Raw genomic sequence first — 17,115 nt, 5'->3', positions numbered from 1 at the left:
CCGATCACGGGGCTGGGCGCCCCGCTAACCGACACAAACATGACTATATAATATCTTCTTCATTTTATTGATCAGACATAAACTTGTTAAGTTGGCTTGTCGCGTGCGATGAGATAAGATAATCGGTGGCGCCGGCACGCGGTCAAGATTTTTTCCCCTTCCGGCCTAGCGCCAGAGGCTTGCCCCTACCATCATTGGCCGCAGAAACTGCCATCCCGCCTCTTTTCCCAATTGCCCTCGTTCCTGACAGCCAATTGCGCGCTGGTGTGCATCCAGGGCATCCCATATTCCACCAGAGGCAACGCTGCCATTGATGCAGGCAAAGATTTCCGAAAGGAATTTCTTCTATATGCAAGATTTAGTTTTTTGAAACTGTGCTGTTTGTCACATCCGTGTTCTCCCCCCACAGAGCTGCGAAGCTTCGTCTTGAGGTTGCTTTGGAATTCGCAGCGCATCTTTTTACGACCCTCCCTTCATCATCCCAAATCCCAGACCAAATTAATGATATATCCCTTGTTTTCATCCCCAACATTTCGCACAAAGTTGAAGTGAAGCCTGATCATAGAGAAATTCTTTTTTCCGCGCCCCCCTCCCGGGAGGTGAGCAAGTCAGGGATCAGCGTCTCCGAGTGGCTTGCGGGGTAGTTAACAATCTTGTGAAAGGCTTCCAAAACGCCGCTATCGCTTCTAGTAAGAGAGGCGTCTACGATCGTTGACAATGCCTCTCGACGAGGAAGGGGCTAAATGGTCATGGTATGCATCGCTTGCCGCGGTAGGATGGAATCTTTATGTATCTCCCCGCTAACTTTAGATGCCTGCGTTTCAGTGAACCATGCATTCGAGGGCATCGGTCATCAAAATGCCAGCATTTCGATAGGCTTATGATGAAAGTACCTAAAGCTGGCCGGCCACTTGCAAAGTGCCCTCACCCCAAGGGTACGTGCAGTTGTCAGAAGGTCTATGCGTTCATGGTCAGAATTCCAAAAGGTGAGCAGAATTGAGATCATTAAAGTTGGCAGTTGCCGGTGTTAACCTCCACAGGCTCAACATGCCTATGTCGACCCCTGTATCGCGTCCCTATGACTGGACAGCCATCTGGGAAGGTGTCGCCAAAGTCTAGCCCACCACTGTCAGTGGCCTCATCTTCTACTACGTCACAGCCAAATAGGGTGCAAAAGCGCACGAGGCGACAGAACAGCATCCAGTCGCAATCCGATGTTATAGCCAATGGGCTAACAGCTCTTGCTGAGGACTCTGAAAAGCCCAATTTAGAAAATGTGAAGCCCATTACTCCATACACTAATATGCGTTCCCCAATAGCTCCTTTGCAATGCCATGTACCCACTATCCCCTCAGAAGCTTATCATCAGAGCTTGGCAGCGCCGAGGATCAATAAATTACAGATGGCACTACCTGTTCAGGTGCCTAGTCCATACAACACCTCGCCATCCAACTTTGCACAAGGAAGCAGTCCTACACATGCTCTGACATCACCTACTCCCCTCTGTTCGGCTCCTTGCTGTGAGAGGGTAACGAAGTCCGAGGGAACCTCTGTCAATGCAGGTTCCACCTTTGTACACACTTCGCCGCAGGAAACGCGCCTGTATACCTTTTCTGGACCCGATCCTTCTTCTATATTTCGACGATCGTCTGGGGCCCCAAAGGTCGAGTCCTCCGGAAGCTTGATGCATCACAATTCAAACGCGTCACTAGTATCTATGGACCAATTTTCCGCTCCCTTCTCGTTAGCTAATCCTCCTTACCGCAACTCATACCCCTCTCAGAGCCATATAGGAAGCGTTCATTTCGCTCAAGGTGTTCCATCCAGCCCGGCTAATCCCTTTCCTCATAATTACTTTGGATTCGAAAGCCAGCCCGAACATAACTGCGGCTGTGGGGATGGTTGCCAATGCCTGGGGTGTGCCTCCCATCCATTCAACGACACTACCCGCCAACATATTCAGGAGATGGGATACTTGATGACACTTCAAAGCAATGAGGAAGGCGACAACCGACCTACTTCGTCTTACGGTAGAAATGATTTTTCGACGCATCTGGAGGCATATAATCCACCACAGCATCCTTCGGGACAAAGCAATATACCGGGGAGTTTCACCGGTGATTTTATGAGCCAGTCTATCCAACCGCTCGCCAATGAGGCTTCCCTACCGACCCACGGGATATACAGCCAGCAAATCTACGAGCCATTAATGCAACCAGGGGCATATTACACATTAGAATACCCAGTGGGTCTATCAGATTTTGCTCCTTGCACGAATATCATGGGCACTTGTCAATGTGGAATCAATTGCAAATGTATCGGCTGTCTTACCCATGATGGCCACAATGGGGTCTCTTTAGAACCATCTCCACCGCCAGATCGACCAAGTGGGAATGTAACGTCGACTACGGACAAGCCAGTACCTCAAACGCAACACAGGATGGAGCTACAACCGGAGTCCTTCGGCCTCAATCATCTCAAAACAGAGCCGACGATCATGGATTAGCGCCGTTTCGTCCGAACTGAGAGTCAGCCCTTGTGGAATATTCGTTTTTTTGGCCCATCCTCTTCACTTATAAGATAACCCCCGTACTTGTCCGATATCGCTTCAAACGTTTGTGGTAATATACATGCGTTTTGCTATTAAAAACACTAATAGCATTCTTCATTCTTGTATGTGATTTGTTAAAAATTTAAGCTGCACAAAATAATGCTGGGATTGGTTTATTTTTATATAGCGCTGGCCAACGTGGGTGCTCCGATTGCCGGGAGATTAATGTATAGATGGGATAAAAGGCTGAATGTATAGAATCTGGTCTAATTTTCTTTTTTGAAATCTTCAACAATGGATTGTTCCTTTGCCATATGCATTGTATAACCAGTGGATATTGTACAGCTCTTTCTCCGCAAGAGATCTATAGACAGCTAGTGCTGTCAAATAGGCCAGATTTTCCACCTGTGTAATCATTCTCGCGGTCTTACCGAATCGCACACCGAGCATTTCGAGGGTATTCACGGCTGCCCGTCTTTCCTCCAGGGCTGATCTCCTCGTCGGAAAGATGCTAAAAGCAAGTCATAAATTAGCCGCCCATTCGTGGTGTATAATCATATTTCCCACATAATGTCATAGATAGACGCACCATCAGCTTCTTCCCAAGCCCGGCCGGCACCGAATCCTAATCCAACCCAGGCGGGCCACGCTCTTCGCTTGAACAGAAGCACGGAAAATATAACGCCAAAGGAAAGGCCAAGGCTGGATCGGATGAGGAGAGAGGAGATTGCGCGGTCCCACTGAATTCAGGTTAACATTCCAAAGGTTAGTCGATGGGCTCGTGAGGAGTAACAATCGGGTGCGAAGGTGCAGCGAGGGGAAGGGAAAGCAAGTCACCTTTTCGTTAAGCAAAGCTTCGCTGACCGGGCGGCTTGAACGCGGGACCGGCACGGCCGGCGCGGCGTCGTTAGAATCGGCCATGTTTATCTGACTTCTGCGATGGATTATCAATATGCAGTGCAATTGAGTGCGAGGGATCGATACAGTACCTTGTTGGGTGACTTGAGATCGAGCGGTCGCTGTTCGATTCCGGTTTTCTCGTGGTTTGCGGGTGTTTGGGGGTCCGGCGTCGGAAAAACAACGGCCGAGGCCAATCAGAAGTTCGGATACCTTTTTTTTCGAGAACGCGGAATTTATCAGAGCAGTGAAGCTCGGTCTTTTGTGTTTTTGGAAAGAGAACATTTTGTTCTCGCGGTGGCTCTGAAGATGGAGGTAAGTAATCCTAATGTACTGTTCGAAATGGGAGCTTTTTCTAACAGTTGGACCTTTGGTGCCCAGTCTCCGACTTCCTACACGGCCCTATTGGAGCTTGAAAAGGGCAGCCATGGCTCCCCGAAAGATCATTTAAAAGAGGCCGCGCGAATTATTGGGGTTGATTTAGACTCATATCCCCGGGGTGAGGAGCCTTACTTTTCTAGCAGCATCGCTGTCCAAGTCACTGCCGCTCCAAAGGAGGAATGGGTGCTCCGGTGGTTAATGAAGAAGTTGAAGGCCCCACTGAGCGAAGTGAATTCGAGTTACACGGTTGAAGAATCTTCGTGGATCCTTTTTCGTATATTGTTGGGCCGAATTCCTCCTAGAACGTTGGCAACAATTTTAACGGAGAACAAATTTTTGAATGCCCTGCAGAGTTCGTTGGAAGAAATAGAAGCGTTGATATCTCGGTCTTCTGGGCCCATTACACAGCATGGAGTCTCGAAATCTTCCTCCGGAAGCCGAAAGAGAAAGAGAACAGAGACTCCGGCTGAAAGCGGGGCACCGCCTGTTTCTTCTTGCCCGTCAAACTCGCTGGTATATACTTTCCTTTCAGTGGCGAGCACCGTGAAACGCCTCGTAGTTTTAGCCGATTCAATCCGCCAAGCTACGCTTAAGGCACAAGTGCAGCTTATACTGCGAGGGGAGCCAAAAATTGCGGCAGATTTGCTCAGACGGGCTCTTCGTTGTGCGGCATCAGTTGATGAAGTGTTGCGAAATAATCACGAATTGGACGCCGTGGATGGGTTCTTTAAGGACATGTTAGCGATTATAGAAATTTGGAAGCTTAGGTCGGATGGCGATGGAAATGCCAAGTTAAATAATGTTCGTGAACTTCCTTCTGCCCAGTTTGACTTCTTTATTAACGTCGCATAGGGTGTTTTCGCCTCAAAAGCCTTGGAACCTGCTCTGAGATTCTTCGCAGCGACTCTAAACGACACAAATCATTCTGAAGCAAGAAAAAGTTTTATACAAGGCATTGAGAGGCTAATCGTGGTGCACGTCGTCCTCCCTCTGCGGAGTATCTTCTTCGCGTCAGTATCTAAAGGCTCCGCCCAAGCCGGTAAAGCGATTCTCCCGAGGCAAGTTAAAGTAATCTCGGATGAATTAGTTTCTCAGTTACACCCCGACTCTATAGAGGCTATGTGCGGGATTTTCCCGCTTTTCTTGGACATTGCTATCCGTGCTTTACCCCGAGATACCTTTAAACGCCAGGTGAACGAAGCTCCATGGTTAGAAACGCTCTTCGCGACGCTGTCCACCCAGGCAGGCTACTCTTTGTCAGCGGATAAGCGACTTGAATCTCAGACCAGTTTTGTGTTATTACAAGACCTGCTCCAAGTTGTCATTGACCGAAATTTGACTTTGTCTCTTGATACGCTTATTCAATACACAGTTCGCTTTTCTGGATTGCACAAAGACTATCCGGCAGAACCACAGTGGGCATTAGTGTCACAGATTATTCAGATCGGCGTCGATGTTTTCTTGCCGAACTCGGGGCTCGATGAATCGAAATATCTCCTAGGGTCTCTTATCAGCCAGGTAACTTTGCTCTGTCAACAGCCGGGGGGGTTTCCCAACGGTGTTTATGCACTAGTTAAAGACGGTATTATTCTTCCTTTGCTCAATGGATTCTTCGGGGCGAGAGATAGTGATACATTACTCCGAATTTGGAACGAGCAGCTTCGACTCCTTGACAGTGCGCGTTCGAATGATAAAACCATCCCCCCATTTTCTATTTGGGAAGACGACGACTTTTCCAAGTCATATGGGACATTAGTAGCTAGCAGCGTATCGACCCCGCACATAAATTCTCAAATTGACAAAATTGTTTCAACGCTATCGCACCCCGGGCACTCATCGGAAATCTATGCTACTCTTGTTTTCCTGGATTCGATTTTACTTCCAAAACAAGGTAAAAAGGGAGAATCCCTTCGAGCGCTTTATCGTCAAACCATTTTCGATACAGTGGAAACTTTAATCCCTCTATCTTCCGGATCATACTGGAGGTGGCGGCTATGGAGAATTCTAGGAAGCTCGGTGCATGTCGCAGGCATTTCCGACCAGAACGTCTCTCGCACTGTGACAACGTCTATTCTACCGACAGCCAAAAGGATCTTCGAATCGTTTGACCTGAAAATCGGGGACTCTAGCGACATTGGACGATGTCAAGAAGCATTTTGGTGTTTCAAATTCGTGGTTTCCCTTGCTGGGGAGCTCAATGATGACCTTCTTAGTGATTATCTCGATAAACTGGTTCCTACTATCGTTTCTTTGTTAGAAAATATACCAGACCCCAGGGCTGTTGTGTGGGACGGCCGTGTCGAAGGGATTACCTCCCCACCAGTCATCGCAAGTGGTTGCCTGTCGACGTTCCTCGCGAAGGGCCAGGCGTTGGCGTTGCTCTCGACAGATTTGCGGCGTCGGCTTCTCACAACACTCCTCGCCACAGTTATGAAAGCTACTGGGAGCCGGCAGAAGTCGTTAGAAAACCAATTGGTTCGATCTGGTAATTCTGGCATTCAGCTCGCCGACCTTTGGTCTGGTTTCGTATCGCGAGAGTTCCTCTTGGCCTCACCCAATGTTGTTTACGACCTGACGTTTGTTCTTTTTGAACACCTAAAGAAAGCTGGATCAAATTGCGATACCATCGCTCGATACCTTCTCAATATCCCAGTTCGGCTGATCCCGCGCCTCCAAAGGGGAAATCTGTTAGACCTTCTCGAAGAAATTATTCTACAAAAGAAACTTCCTTCAGATGTAGAGCTTGACATATTGACTCTGATGACAAGGCTGGTAGATGCACCGAAGTCCCCCGCGAATATCACCAGTAACGATCAAGCGCTTTGGAAACTTGCAGGTTCGATATCCGTGGGCAACTCAGATTCTGACCTGCAGCTCTTTCAGGCTGTCAAACAGCTGCACAAAGCAGTGATAGACAAGGTTTTGATTTCCTCAGAGGGAAACCTGGGAAAATACGGCCAGAAAGTCTACAGTGCTATTCGTGAGCTGAAAAAGACCATGAAATCTGTTGATTTTGAGACGATGGAATATTACGTGTTCGTACTATCCCTCCACTTACTCCACACTCACAGATCCGAACTTGATGAAAAGAAACATGAGCGTATCGAACTCTTGCGGAAAGAAATTCTCACCCAAGTCTTGTCGGAGTTGAAATCCCTATCTCGAAAACTGAAAAAGCACCCGGAAGAAGTGGAATTAAAGCCTTTGACTGGTATTTTCGCAGTTGCGGATACTCTACAAGATTTGCTCCAAGGTAACAAAGACGCCTTGGGGATCTTGCGGAAGCTTGAACAATATGCAACGGCGTCTGATTGTGATGGGGTTGTACAAAGATTCGTTAAACGGCGAATGCTGGCATGGAAAGCAACTAGGCCACAAATCTGTACCACACTTTTGGAACAATCTTCCTTGGTTTCAGTCCAACGGCTTCAGGAGAGCGATGAGAAGCTCACTGTGTATGAGATCTATTCGCAGCTGTCCACCCTGTCGAAAGATGCGCTTATTGGTTTCCTTCGTGATACTCGCAGCTCCGGATTTCTGGGAGACCAAGCAGCCTATCGTTTATTACTGGTGGGTATAGCTCTAGGCTTATTGGACCCTATTGACGACAGAGAGAGTCCAGCGTCTTTAGAGTTGACTTCAACATTTACAGACGCGACGGAGGCACTATTACTTTGCACTTCGATAGAGCCGTTTTGCTTAGCGGCAGAGTGTCTCGATATCCTCCTACGCACACAGCCGCGTTCTATATCACAGTGGAATGTCGATAATCTTCTTGCAAAGGTTGCCGTCGTAGTATCCCCATCTGGGCCTAAAATCCCCTCGGAGTATGCGGGGACCATATTCGCACGGCTCTGCCGGCTGCTAGGAATTCTATTTGGGTTATACCGCAAGAAGCTCAGTGGAAGATTTCATCTTATCCTTCCAACCTTGCAAAGAATGCTGCGATGTCTCTTCGCCAGCGATTCTAGGGCGACGAAGTCGTTGACATTGGCAGCGACGCATCCAACGTGGATCGGAAGTGGGAGTGGAACACCATTGCAACCTGAGCATGCTGCCCAATATACGCGTCTCTTGACTTCGCTGTGTGACCCTACCGTTTCCGCCGTGGAGAACCAGCGCGGCGGTCAAAGCCAGGGATTGACTGATAACACGAAGAAGGTGAAAAGCCTTGCTGGTCAACACCTACAATACCTTATCATGGAGTACGTAGGAGCACAATTGCGAGGCCATTTGGTCCCTGAGATCAAAGCTGCGCTGATGCAGGGCTTTTATGCGGTGCTGGATGTCATGTCGAAGAATACGATGAAAGCCATGAACGCGGCCATGGATTCTTCGGCAAGGGCAGTCTTCAAGGGGCTATATGATGACTATGTCAAGTTTGGGAAATGGAACCACGATTGATTTGTAACGAGTCCATCACGATATGTCAGGAGACGCATTCTCAGCCTGCTCGAAAGTATACAATACCCATAAATGGTATCCCGCCCCTTTTCCTTCGCGCCGTTCGAAGCGGCTCTGCACTTCTTTGTATCTCCGTTAGGCAGATATAGCTGTTGTCGTGACTTCATGCGATTTGCAGCTCCCATTTCCGGAAGCCGACAAAAACGCTCTTTCCCCGCTTTTAACGGCGGAGTGGAGCACATGAGCCGCAAGCGGAGCTTCTCAAACACTGCAATTTGATTGGTGCGCGAGGGAGCCAGACCTTGCGCATGACGTCATCCCGCGCGCTCTCCAAAGCATCGCTCCCTCGTCTTGCTAGGCTTGCTTCTGGTACGGCCAGAGATCGGACGCTGGAATTATGCTCGGGATGATGAGATGTGAGGACTCAGGACATGTCTGGTAAAGGTGCTGAAGTTGAGCTCCCCGGGCGCAGCGATAGTTAGCCTTCATACGCATCTGTAGACAGTAATATCATCTAAAATTCAGCTCCTAGAGGGAACGGGGCACATTCATCGTTCAATTGACCCGTGTACCGTTGTTCAGGGCTCCGAGGCTGGAGGTACCAACGAGGAGCTCGAGCTACGTAACGTACATAAGCGAGTCAAACAATGCAAACCTGGGAAGTCTGTAACATGAACAGAACTAGTGGCTGCCTTGTGCTTACACCAGTTGAGTCAACAAGGGAAAAAAAGCCTATCGACGACGAGCCGCCCGGTGAGAAAAACATACAATTCGGTACTACACAGCGATTCACAGCTGTATAGCAGCTCTTGGTTTGTCTAGCTTTGCTCAAGTGAGCCACTGGCATCGTGGTAGGATCTCCGAACGTGACTTGAGCCGGGGTAGAACAAGAAATTGTGAAATATAACAGGATGTTTCTGATTCTCCTGTCACAATGCGGTTCGGATTCTCTTCGCGTACAGCTTGCGGTCGAGGCTCGATTCGTGGTTAGTTCTCCTAGCTCCCAAGGAGTGAAATCCGGTGCTAAGAATTTCTTGAAGGTCTCTGGTGCACGTATTCCTACTCTTTGCAGAGGCAACAGTTTAGCTTTAAGCGACTCATACATAACAGGACAACTGCGGCCGCCGATGCTTTACCGAGCACTCTGAAGTCGATTACCGAGACAAAACTTAATGAACTTTCAAAGCAGCAAGCGCTCTTTGAATCACGCAAGGAGGCCATTTATGGGGAAGCTGCGAAACAAAGGACCCTTGATGACAGAGTTAGAGTGCTTCTTGAAGGTGTGACTCGTCTCCAGGGCTTCCCGGACGATGGTCTAGATACTACCGACAAGGATGATGCCGTCCTCCGGTCCGACGGTCAACGCCTCTCAGCTAGGAATGTTTACCGCAATATTCGCCGCACCCTGGTTCAGAAGCGATACGATTCGTCCATATCAGATTCTCGACTCGAACAGTCTGAGGAAGAGCTACGAAGGCAGCTAGACTTTATCAGCGCCAAGTATGAGCATGCTTTGTTCTTCAACCGCCTGGTTACGGAGTGGCTCTCAAGCCCTCGGAATCCTGTCCCCGAAGTAACGAGCGGAAATTCAAATACTTCATATGAAAGTTTGGAACGCAAAGAAGCTCACGAGCAGCGCGTCAAGTGGGAGGCTCTTGTATTTGAGCCTCAGCAGACTGATAGCGCCGAGATTGAACGTTACCTTACAAACCTGTTCAAACAATCAAGATTGTCCGAACAAGCGCTGAAGGATCTCCGAAGACAGGTAAAATTATCCAGCAAGGAGTTTCTGGCAAAAGACGACCATTTTACTGTTCAATCCCTAAAATGGGCAATCAGGGGGGTGATCAGCAAGGACATCCTGGCTCGGGAGAAGGTCGCCATTCTTAGGGAATTTCTGGTGAATGATGCTGTTGCACAGGAGGTTGCGGATGTCTTGAACGTTCGGATGGCCCAGCTCGACACCTGGTCTTGGAGCTGCAGTCCAATCCCCGTGGAAATGAGACGTCACTTGAACGGAAAATACCGAGCATATATGGACGAGGATATCCTGGATGCTATTTTCCTCCACTACATTGGAGTGAAGTGGAGTATCAAATTTAAGGAGCTCTTCTCCGTAATTTTCAACTCTCACGCGTGGAAGCGCCAGTCTACAAACATCCCGAAGCGAGACCTTGAGCGGCGGAAATATTTCTTATACGAACAGGACGGGGCATCCCGGGACGAGCATAATATTGTGGGAGCGAGGAGAAAGTCATTCATGGAAAATTATTTTATGTGCCAGTTACCAGCAGATGCCGATAGCATACCTGTATATAATGAGGATGCCGACGCAGATGATCAAAAAAAGAGCTTTATCGACCTCAAACACTCGCTACTTCACCTTGTTATGGCAGAGATCTGGCTTAACAAGGCGCTATACGGTGATGTCACTATCGTCCAGTCCGATTTTCGATGGTTTGGCCCGTCACTCCCTCATACAACGCTCCTATCCGTCTTGAAGTTCTTCCACGTTCCTCAGGTCTGGCTTGACTTCTTCAAACGTTTTCTTGAAGCTCCTCTGAGATTCGTCCAGAATGGTGATAGTGGTCCTGTGAGGATACGGAAGAACGGGGCACCGCTGAGCCACACCATAAGTGACTGGCTTGGAGAAACATTACTGTTTTGTCTTGACTTTTCTGTGAACCAACACGCAGATGGGTTGCTTCTTTATCGGCTGCACGACGATTTCTGGTTTTGGGGTCAAGAGCAGACTTGCGCTAAAGCGTGGAAAGCTGTCAACGAATTCTGCACCGTGATGGGCCTTGAGATTAACGACGAGAAAAGCGGAACAGCTCGGCTTCATGGTGGCAAAAGACGGTTTTCGGGTGATACAGAAGGCGAGCCTGAGCAAAGTCCTTCGACAATCTCTACGGATCTCCCGGCTACCCTTCCAAATGGAGACATTCGTTGGGGCTTTCTTAAGCTCGACGAAAGGACTGGAAGATTTGAGGTCGACCAAAGCCAAGTAGATACCCATATCCAGGAGCTTCGGCGCCAGCTTGGTGCATGCAAGAGCATTTTCAGCTGGGTTCAAGCATGGAATACCTACATGGCGAGATTCATCAGCAATAACTTCGGCAAACCGGCGTTATGTCTAGGGCGACCACATATTGAGATGGTGCTTTCGACTCTAAAACGTATAGAAAGTGAGTTGTTTGTTGTGGATGGTGACGGTTCTTCGCCCGGCAGTGCTGCAAACCACCTTCGCCTTGCAATCTCGAAGAAGTTTAATATTTCTAACCTCCCGGATGGATTTTTTTACTTCCCTGAAGAGTACGGTGGCTTGGCTTTGATGAACCCGTTTGTGTCCCTGATTGCGACGCGCGAAGCTATCAAAACCACTCCTGAGAGGATCCTCCATGCTGCGTTTATCGCAGAGGAGAAAGAATATGCCATGGCCAAAGAGAAATTTGGAAAGCAGGGTCCTAACCAGGCGGCTTTCTCGCTCATGAGCTCCAACTCGTCGACAGTGCGTCCCTCACTCCCCAGCGCGGAGTTCATGCCCTTGGAGGAGTTTGTGAGGCACAGCGAATCCACAAGTTACCTGCTAAAGAACGCCTACCAGCTCCTTCTGGAGCAACCCGAGGAAGTGCCCGCTGCTTTCACGCCAGAATTGCAAAATGCGGTGTCGAAGAATGAGGCGATCAAGAGCCTTTCAATTGATTGGCACAGGATGTCGTCGTACTCCAAGAACATTGTGGAATTGTACCACCGGGGGATGATCAGCAAATACGGCTCTCTGGCCGGGGCGGAGGATAAGACTCTGCCACTGGGCGTGGTGAAAATTCTAAAGAGGGAAAAGATCAGATGGCACAGCTGGCTGTGAATGCGCGCTTCCCTTTGAACAATGCTTGAACGTGATTAATGAGCTGAGAAAAGTTGTAAGCTATGTGACAGAGCCATTAAAACACAATACCCTCCCCTCAGCCTATAGTATATGGAAAATTTTGATCACTACCCTTATTTAACAATTGGATCTAATGTTCATGTCTCTTGGTGCACAGCTTTCGCTACATTCAGGCTGTTTGATGGTGTAGTATCGAACTGGCAATTGTTTTCTGAGGCGATGGGCTCATGGTATCCCCCATTGGTTGTAACACCAAACAGTGCAAAGGACGCGTCAGAAGACGGTCCAAATTTTGAGGTGGGCTGTGCAAGTACAGGGCTCTGTTCAACTATTCTGTCGGTAATATGGATCATCAGTACGGAGTACGGATGGTTGAGAAATCCTTTATTGAGAGATATCGTCTCATGTTGCATTGAGGGGCGGCTCCACGATGAACCCCAGCAAACCAAAGTATTGGGACATTGTTGAAAATGCCGGCCCTATTCCGGTCAAAGACACGCTCCTAGATTGGTGACAGCCACCGGGCATTTCTCGATATCATCCCTGATTTGCAAGGTTAAGGGCATACCGCGCATTCCGTTGCGCGTGATTATGGGCGTTCGGGATGCCTGTCGACGGAAATAGATTTTGAGAGCCTCCGCGGTTGTCCACGGTTGACCAAAAAGGGCGCTTGACAGCGTCCGGGGACACCACGTGACAGCATAGCCTCCGTCGAACTTCCCGCGCCGTCATATTGGTACTACGTATGTAAAACTCCCGGCAGCATGACGGCACGGCATGGGCGAACGGACGGCCCATGGGACGGCCAGCGGGACCGTCCGGGGGAGCCCACCAACCATGGCAGGGCTGAGCCAACGTTTTGCATCATTGTGCACCAACAGTGAATCTAATCTAACCAATGATCCGAACGGGACCCTGTTGCGATTCCCGCAGCGAACAGGTCCTGCCTCCTTCATGGATGGAATAGTGTTCCAGTTCGACGGAGCGCTTTAAGCTACCGTTCAGCTTTGGCCATTGCATTCTTAAGAGCACATCTGGCCTCGAGACGGAGCTGCATTTGTCGCAAAACTGTTGCAGTTGGAGCAACATTCCATTTTCAAGATGGCAGCGGCACGGTTTCTTCTCCGTCTTTTCATTTTATCTTCGCTCTTCGCTGTATGTACCCTTGCAGCTGAGGATGGCGATGGCCTTATCTTCGGGGACTCTCGTCGAAGACCAGAAATTCGATCTCGCGGCCGGAGCAGCTTCGGTCGGATGGCTCGACGGCCCAATCGGTATGGTTCCCGATTTTGTTTTTGTCCGTGTTCGCGACCATAATTCAGATCAATACGGAGCTTTACCAACTCTCACATTAACACAAACATAGACTCGATATGTTCCAGGGGGATCACGATGGCAGAGCAGCAACTACATCAACAACCATAGCTATCACCCCAGAAAACCAGGTAGATAACTCGGCACCGTGTTCACCGCCAAAACAAGCACGTGGCATCATCCCCGTGCCCCGCATACCCAAACCCGCTACTCCACCACCGCCGCCTCGGTTTCCTGGGCCTCACGGAAGACCGCGCCCCATCATTCCTGAGTTTCCTTCGTCTCCCGATCCTCCTAGATCTCCCAAGTCTCCAAAGTCTCCCAAATCTTCGGACCGTCCCGAATCTCCGGAGACTGGAGGGGACGGTCCTTCTTCTACCTCTGATCAGGAGAACCCGTTGCCGAGACCTACAAGCAACAACTTTGGCGGGTCCGGATCGAATTTTAGATCGGACAGACAGGTTACTAACGTGGGAAACACGTTGAATCTCCAACACGCAGTTTTGGTGCTCGCTCTGATGGCGACCGGGGCGATGGCTGCTGTGTAATGGAGATAATAGTAGCGATCCCACCACGAAAGATACCCATTTATTTTATTTGCGTTTCTGCTTTTCTTCTTTTTTTTTTTTTTTTTTTTTTTTTCAATCGTTCGGGTTCACTCATAATGAAACGCATCCCCGGAAAATTCTGAGAAACCTTCATGCGTGACACCTGGCCATTGCCCCACGTTAACCAAGCCGACTGCCTTGGAATAGCGCGAAGTACAAGGAATCTGCAGATTTTCGACAGCCGAGATACGTGTTTACTCGCTTCTGCTTAACGTGCAGGTCACAGGAATTAGCTTCTATATCCGTGGTCCCATTATCGTTACAGTGCGTGAGTTGGCAGCCTTCAATGTACAACTACTATTGACTCTCCGCCTCGCATTTGTGGATTGGTGCCAGGCCAGGGAGAGTGATCCTGAGGAGCGAAGGTCTGATGACCACTTACACTTCCGGATGCGTGATGGCTTGCAAATGAGGGGATGAGCAGACTATATAGAGGCGGTTACATTTGATTTACACGCGAGGCTGAGGGTTATTTGGCCCAGCGACTTGGGCAGAAGGGTTGGTGTCGACGGTTCGGTTGTTGGCCAATGAATATCGAGGAAACCAGGCACGACGTGGCTTCGAGATATTCGACGTTGGCCGGTGCATTTCACAACTGGAGGTGTCGCGGACTGGGTGTATTTATATCAACGTGTCCGTTATTATACTCCACTGAAACTTAGATTTATGTCTCCCTTTCCTGAAGCAAGCCGTGAGACCTGACGACTGTCATGCCCAAGTATATGTCAATGAGCACGTAATTTTTTGTCAGCAATCGCCTGCTGGTGGTTAACGTGACAGGGTGCTTGCCAGTTTCCGGAGAGCAGGCTGCCAATTGTCAACAGGATGAGGTGACAACAAATATCGTATGTGGAATGAAATGAATCATCCAAGAAAATGCTGTGCACGCTCTCCAGCAAGGAGAGAGCCCAGCTGAGCCAAATCAATATTTATAAGTACTGAACAGGCATCCCCATAAAATTGTCATCTGTTCCACTCCTGCTGCCATCAGGCCCACCGTCAGGCCGCTGGGTTTAAATCGTGAACAATCCCTCGTTTTCCCTTCCGCCACGGGAACAAGGCAAGTCGTTGGCTTGTATTTGAGGAGTTTTGTGTGGCCTGTTACATAAGCAAGTCGATCAGATCGAGCCCCTGACGTCGGAGATTTGACTTGCCGAGTGTATTATGTCATCCCGCCGCCAGACTGAACCTTGAGGCGGCATCTCCACCTATCACGGCAGAGCGACGGGCGGCCGCTGAGGAGGCCAGGCATCAAAAATCTTGATTTGAAATCCGCTTCGGCTGCTCGCGACTTTTCGAGGGGTCGCGGGTCTTGTCGACATATTTCGCGCTGGCCCTCAGATATATCTTTGCCCTTGTCATCACTCCGCCCCGCGCTTTTCCGTGTTTTACATCCCTCGGCCATTCAATCACCAGCTGATAGGTGAGTCAGCCGCCTTTCATTCTCGTGCATCTGCCGCTACTCTTGCTTGAAAGGAGAGTTATGACTCCTTGTCGAGCGCCCCTGTTCGGAGTCCAACTGCGGCTAGGCAACGCAGCTAATACGTCGCGGCTTAGAAAACAATTTCCTTTTTTCCCCAGTCATCGTGCGGGAAGCGCAGTCATCAGCGCTAGCGAAGCCCGGTGGAGACTGCGCCTGCTCATAAGCTTTGAGATGATTCTTCTTCCGCTGCCAGTCAACCGCCTGTCTTACAATGCTATTCGCCCATCGGCTCTGTCCCCACAGATGAGCCTCATCAACTCAACTTAAGAAAACTATAAATACGTGTGAAGATACCCTTGATCGAATCTAGAGTTTTGATATGTATCACTCCGATATTTCATCAGCTTGTGGCTCCCAAGGCAAGGCGGCTGCTGTGACTGCACTCATGTCAGATATAAGTGGAGAATCTGACTGCTCGAGTCCGCGCGTCGGAGCTTCAGGCCCGATAGCAGTTGTTGCACTCATCGAACAAGCCGGTATGGCACAATCGATCTCCAGCAACGGCCTAACCGGAAGTTTAACCCGGCCCAGACTGGCCGTGAAACGAGCGCGCGATCCCCCCCGAAACGCAGGCGGTCAGATATACTGCGATCATCCAGAATGCCGCGAGAATGCCCCCGTATTTCGGAGGCCATGCGAATGGAAGTAAGTAATACATGTTCCACCACCCCAGCCAGTTCCTTTGATGATCTTCATCTGTGTTACACCGATGCTAACATTATATCTTGTTTGTAGCAAGCACATGGACAAACACGACAGACCATATAAATGCTCTAATCCGGACTGCGCAAAATTGCCTGGATTTACGTATTCCGGTGGATTGTTGCGCCATCAGCGGGAAGTGCATGGAATGCACACGCCGCAGAAGCGGCTCATGTGTCCCTTCGCCGACTGCAATCGCAGTTCCGGGAAGGGATTTACACGACAAGAAAACTTGAACGAACATCTCCGACGGCTACATCGGGGGTCTCAAGACCTTACCGTGCCTCCTACGCCAACAAGCCCTCCTAACTCAGCAAAATCGCTGGAAAATGGGCGCCTTTCCGCGCTCCCGATTCACTCAGCCATGAAGAGGAAGCGAACATCGAGCGAATCCGAACACGGCTCGGAAGACAGCGGGTCTAATATTCAGGCGTTGCGCGATGAAGTGGTGCGCCTGAGATCCGAAATACAACAGAAAGATTCCCGACTTGACGAACTCGAGAGAGTTGTGAAGGAGTTACGCCAGACGATTAAGCGTGATTGAATAGGAGTTAATTTTCTGTTGTCTCTCTTCCCTTTTCTCTTCTTTCCTTTTCTTTCCTTTTGGCATAATATTGGTGCATGGCATACGGTTAGGGGTCGGATAAATTGATTTAATTTGGGTATCTCTTACGACAAGATTGGAACATCAACTAGGAGTTGCTATTTGTTCAAATTCATGTCCATATGTCTTTATGGGTTGGGTCTGGTTGGCGCGCAAGGTTTTCTGGCATTATACCCCCTGGTTTGATAGGCTTTTATGACAGTGATTATGCGCTTTTAATTTATTGTGGTTCATGTGCCTCCTATATTGTTGTCCAAACCCGTCAGGGTTGCAGGTGTCTAG

At 49.3% G+C, this 17,115-nt stretch overlaps 6 protein-coding genes across 6 annotated transcripts; 5 read left to right on the top strand and 1 right to left on the bottom strand.

Annotated features, from left to right (window-relative positions):
* Positions 1-596: 596 nt before the first annotated feature.
* On the top strand, positions 597-2,506 carry D8B26_005739 (uncharacterized protein; the record flags this gene model as incomplete). Its single annotated transcript, XM_003069295.2, has 3 exons — positions 597-752; positions 826-986; positions 1,041-2,506. Exons 1-3 carry the CDS (start codon positions 718-720, stop codon positions 2,504-2,506), a joined length of 1,662 nt encoding a protein of 553 aa, XP_003069341.2. The 5' UTR covers positions 597-717.
* MIC10 (Mitochondrial inner membrane organizing system component) lies at positions 1,896-3,571 on the bottom strand. The gene is made up of 3 exons (XM_066124977.1): positions 3,389-3,571; positions 3,141-3,291; positions 1,896-3,062 (listed from the first exon to the last, which is right to left on the bottom strand). The coding sequence occupies exons 1-3, from the start codon at positions 3,470-3,472 to the stop codon at positions 3,013-3,015; spliced, it is 285 nt and encodes a 94-aa protein (XP_065981058.1). The 5' UTR covers positions 3,473-3,571; the 3' UTR covers positions 1,896-3,012.
* A 186-nt stretch (positions 3,572-3,757) lies between these two features.
* Positions 3,758-8,315, top strand: D8B26_005737 (uncharacterized protein; the record flags this gene model as incomplete). Its single annotated transcript, XM_003069294.2, has 3 exons — positions 3,758-3,763; positions 3,830-4,630; positions 4,682-8,315. 3 exons carry the CDS (start codon positions 3,758-3,760, stop codon positions 8,231-8,233), a joined length of 4,359 nt encoding a protein of 1,452 aa, XP_003069340.2. The 3' UTR covers positions 8,234-8,315.
* Positions 8,316-8,952: 637 nt separating this feature from the next.
* D8B26_005736 (uncharacterized protein) lies at positions 8,953-12,109 on the top strand. The gene is made up of 2 exons (XM_003069293.2): positions 8,953-9,219; positions 9,274-12,109. The coding sequence occupies exons 1-2, from the start codon at positions 9,168-9,170 to the stop codon at positions 12,099-12,101; spliced, it is 2,880 nt and encodes a 959-aa protein (XP_003069339.2). The 5' UTR covers positions 8,953-9,167; the 3' UTR covers positions 12,102-12,109.
* A 1,096-nt stretch (positions 12,110-13,205) lies between these two features.
* D8B26_005735 (uncharacterized protein) lies at positions 13,206-14,728 on the top strand. The gene is made up of 2 exons (XM_066124976.1): positions 13,206-13,396; positions 13,489-14,728. The coding sequence occupies exons 1-2, from the start codon at positions 13,224-13,226 to the stop codon at positions 13,982-13,984; spliced, it is 669 nt and encodes a 222-aa protein (XP_065981057.1). The 5' UTR covers positions 13,206-13,223; the 3' UTR covers positions 13,985-14,728.
* A 1,128-nt stretch (positions 14,729-15,856) lies between these two features.
* Positions 15,857-16,773, top strand: D8B26_005734 (uncharacterized protein; the record flags this gene model as incomplete). Its single annotated transcript, XM_003069291.2, has 2 exons — positions 15,857-16,172; positions 16,263-16,773. Exons 1-2 carry the CDS (start codon positions 15,913-15,915, stop codon positions 16,771-16,773), a joined length of 771 nt encoding a protein of 256 aa, XP_003069337.2. The 5' UTR covers positions 15,857-15,912.
* Between the last annotated feature and the right edge of the window lie 342 nt (positions 16,774-17,115).

Source organism: Coccidioides posadasii, chromosome 3, assembly GCF_018416015.2.
Source record: "Coccidioides posadasii str. Silveira chromosome 3, complete sequence".
Classification (NCBI taxonomy): Eukaryota; Fungi; Ascomycota; class Eurotiomycetes; order Onygenales; family Onygenaceae; genus Coccidioides; species Coccidioides posadasii.
The sequence above is the reverse complement of the archived record's forward strand: the minus strand, read 5'-3'. Positions and strand labels throughout refer to the sequence as shown.

Excerpts from the sequence above, each read along its gene's own strand:
- D8B26_005735 (XM_066124976.1), top strand. The coding sequence starts at position 13,224 with ATGGCAGCGGCACGGTTTCTTCTCCGTCTTTTCATTTTATCTTCGCTC. Across the intron at positions 13,397-13,488 it reads ATGGCTCGACGGCCCAATCG|ACTCGATATGTTCCAGGGGG; the intron begins GTATGGTTCCCG and ends ACACAAACATAG.
- MIC10 (XM_066124977.1), bottom strand. The coding sequence starts at position 3,472 with ATGGCCGATTCTAACGACGCCGCGCCGGCCGTGCCGGTCCCGCGTTCA. Across the intron at positions 3,292-3,388 it reads AAGCTTTGCTTAACGAAAAG|TGGGACCGCGCAATCTCCTC; the intron begins GTGACTTGCTTT and ends ACCTGAATTCAG. Across the intron at positions 3,063-3,140 it reads GGCTTGGGAAGAAGCTGATG|CATCTTTCCGACGAGGAGAT; the intron begins GTGCGTCTATCT and ends ACTTGCTTTTAG.
- D8B26_005736 (XM_003069293.2), top strand. The coding sequence starts at position 9,168 with ATGCGGTTCGGATTCTCTTCGCGTACAGCTTGCGGTCGAGGCTCGATT. Across the intron at positions 9,220-9,273 it reads CGGTCGAGGCTCGATTCGTG|GTCTCTGGTGCACGTATTCC; the intron begins GTTAGTTCTCCT and ends AATTTCTTGAAG.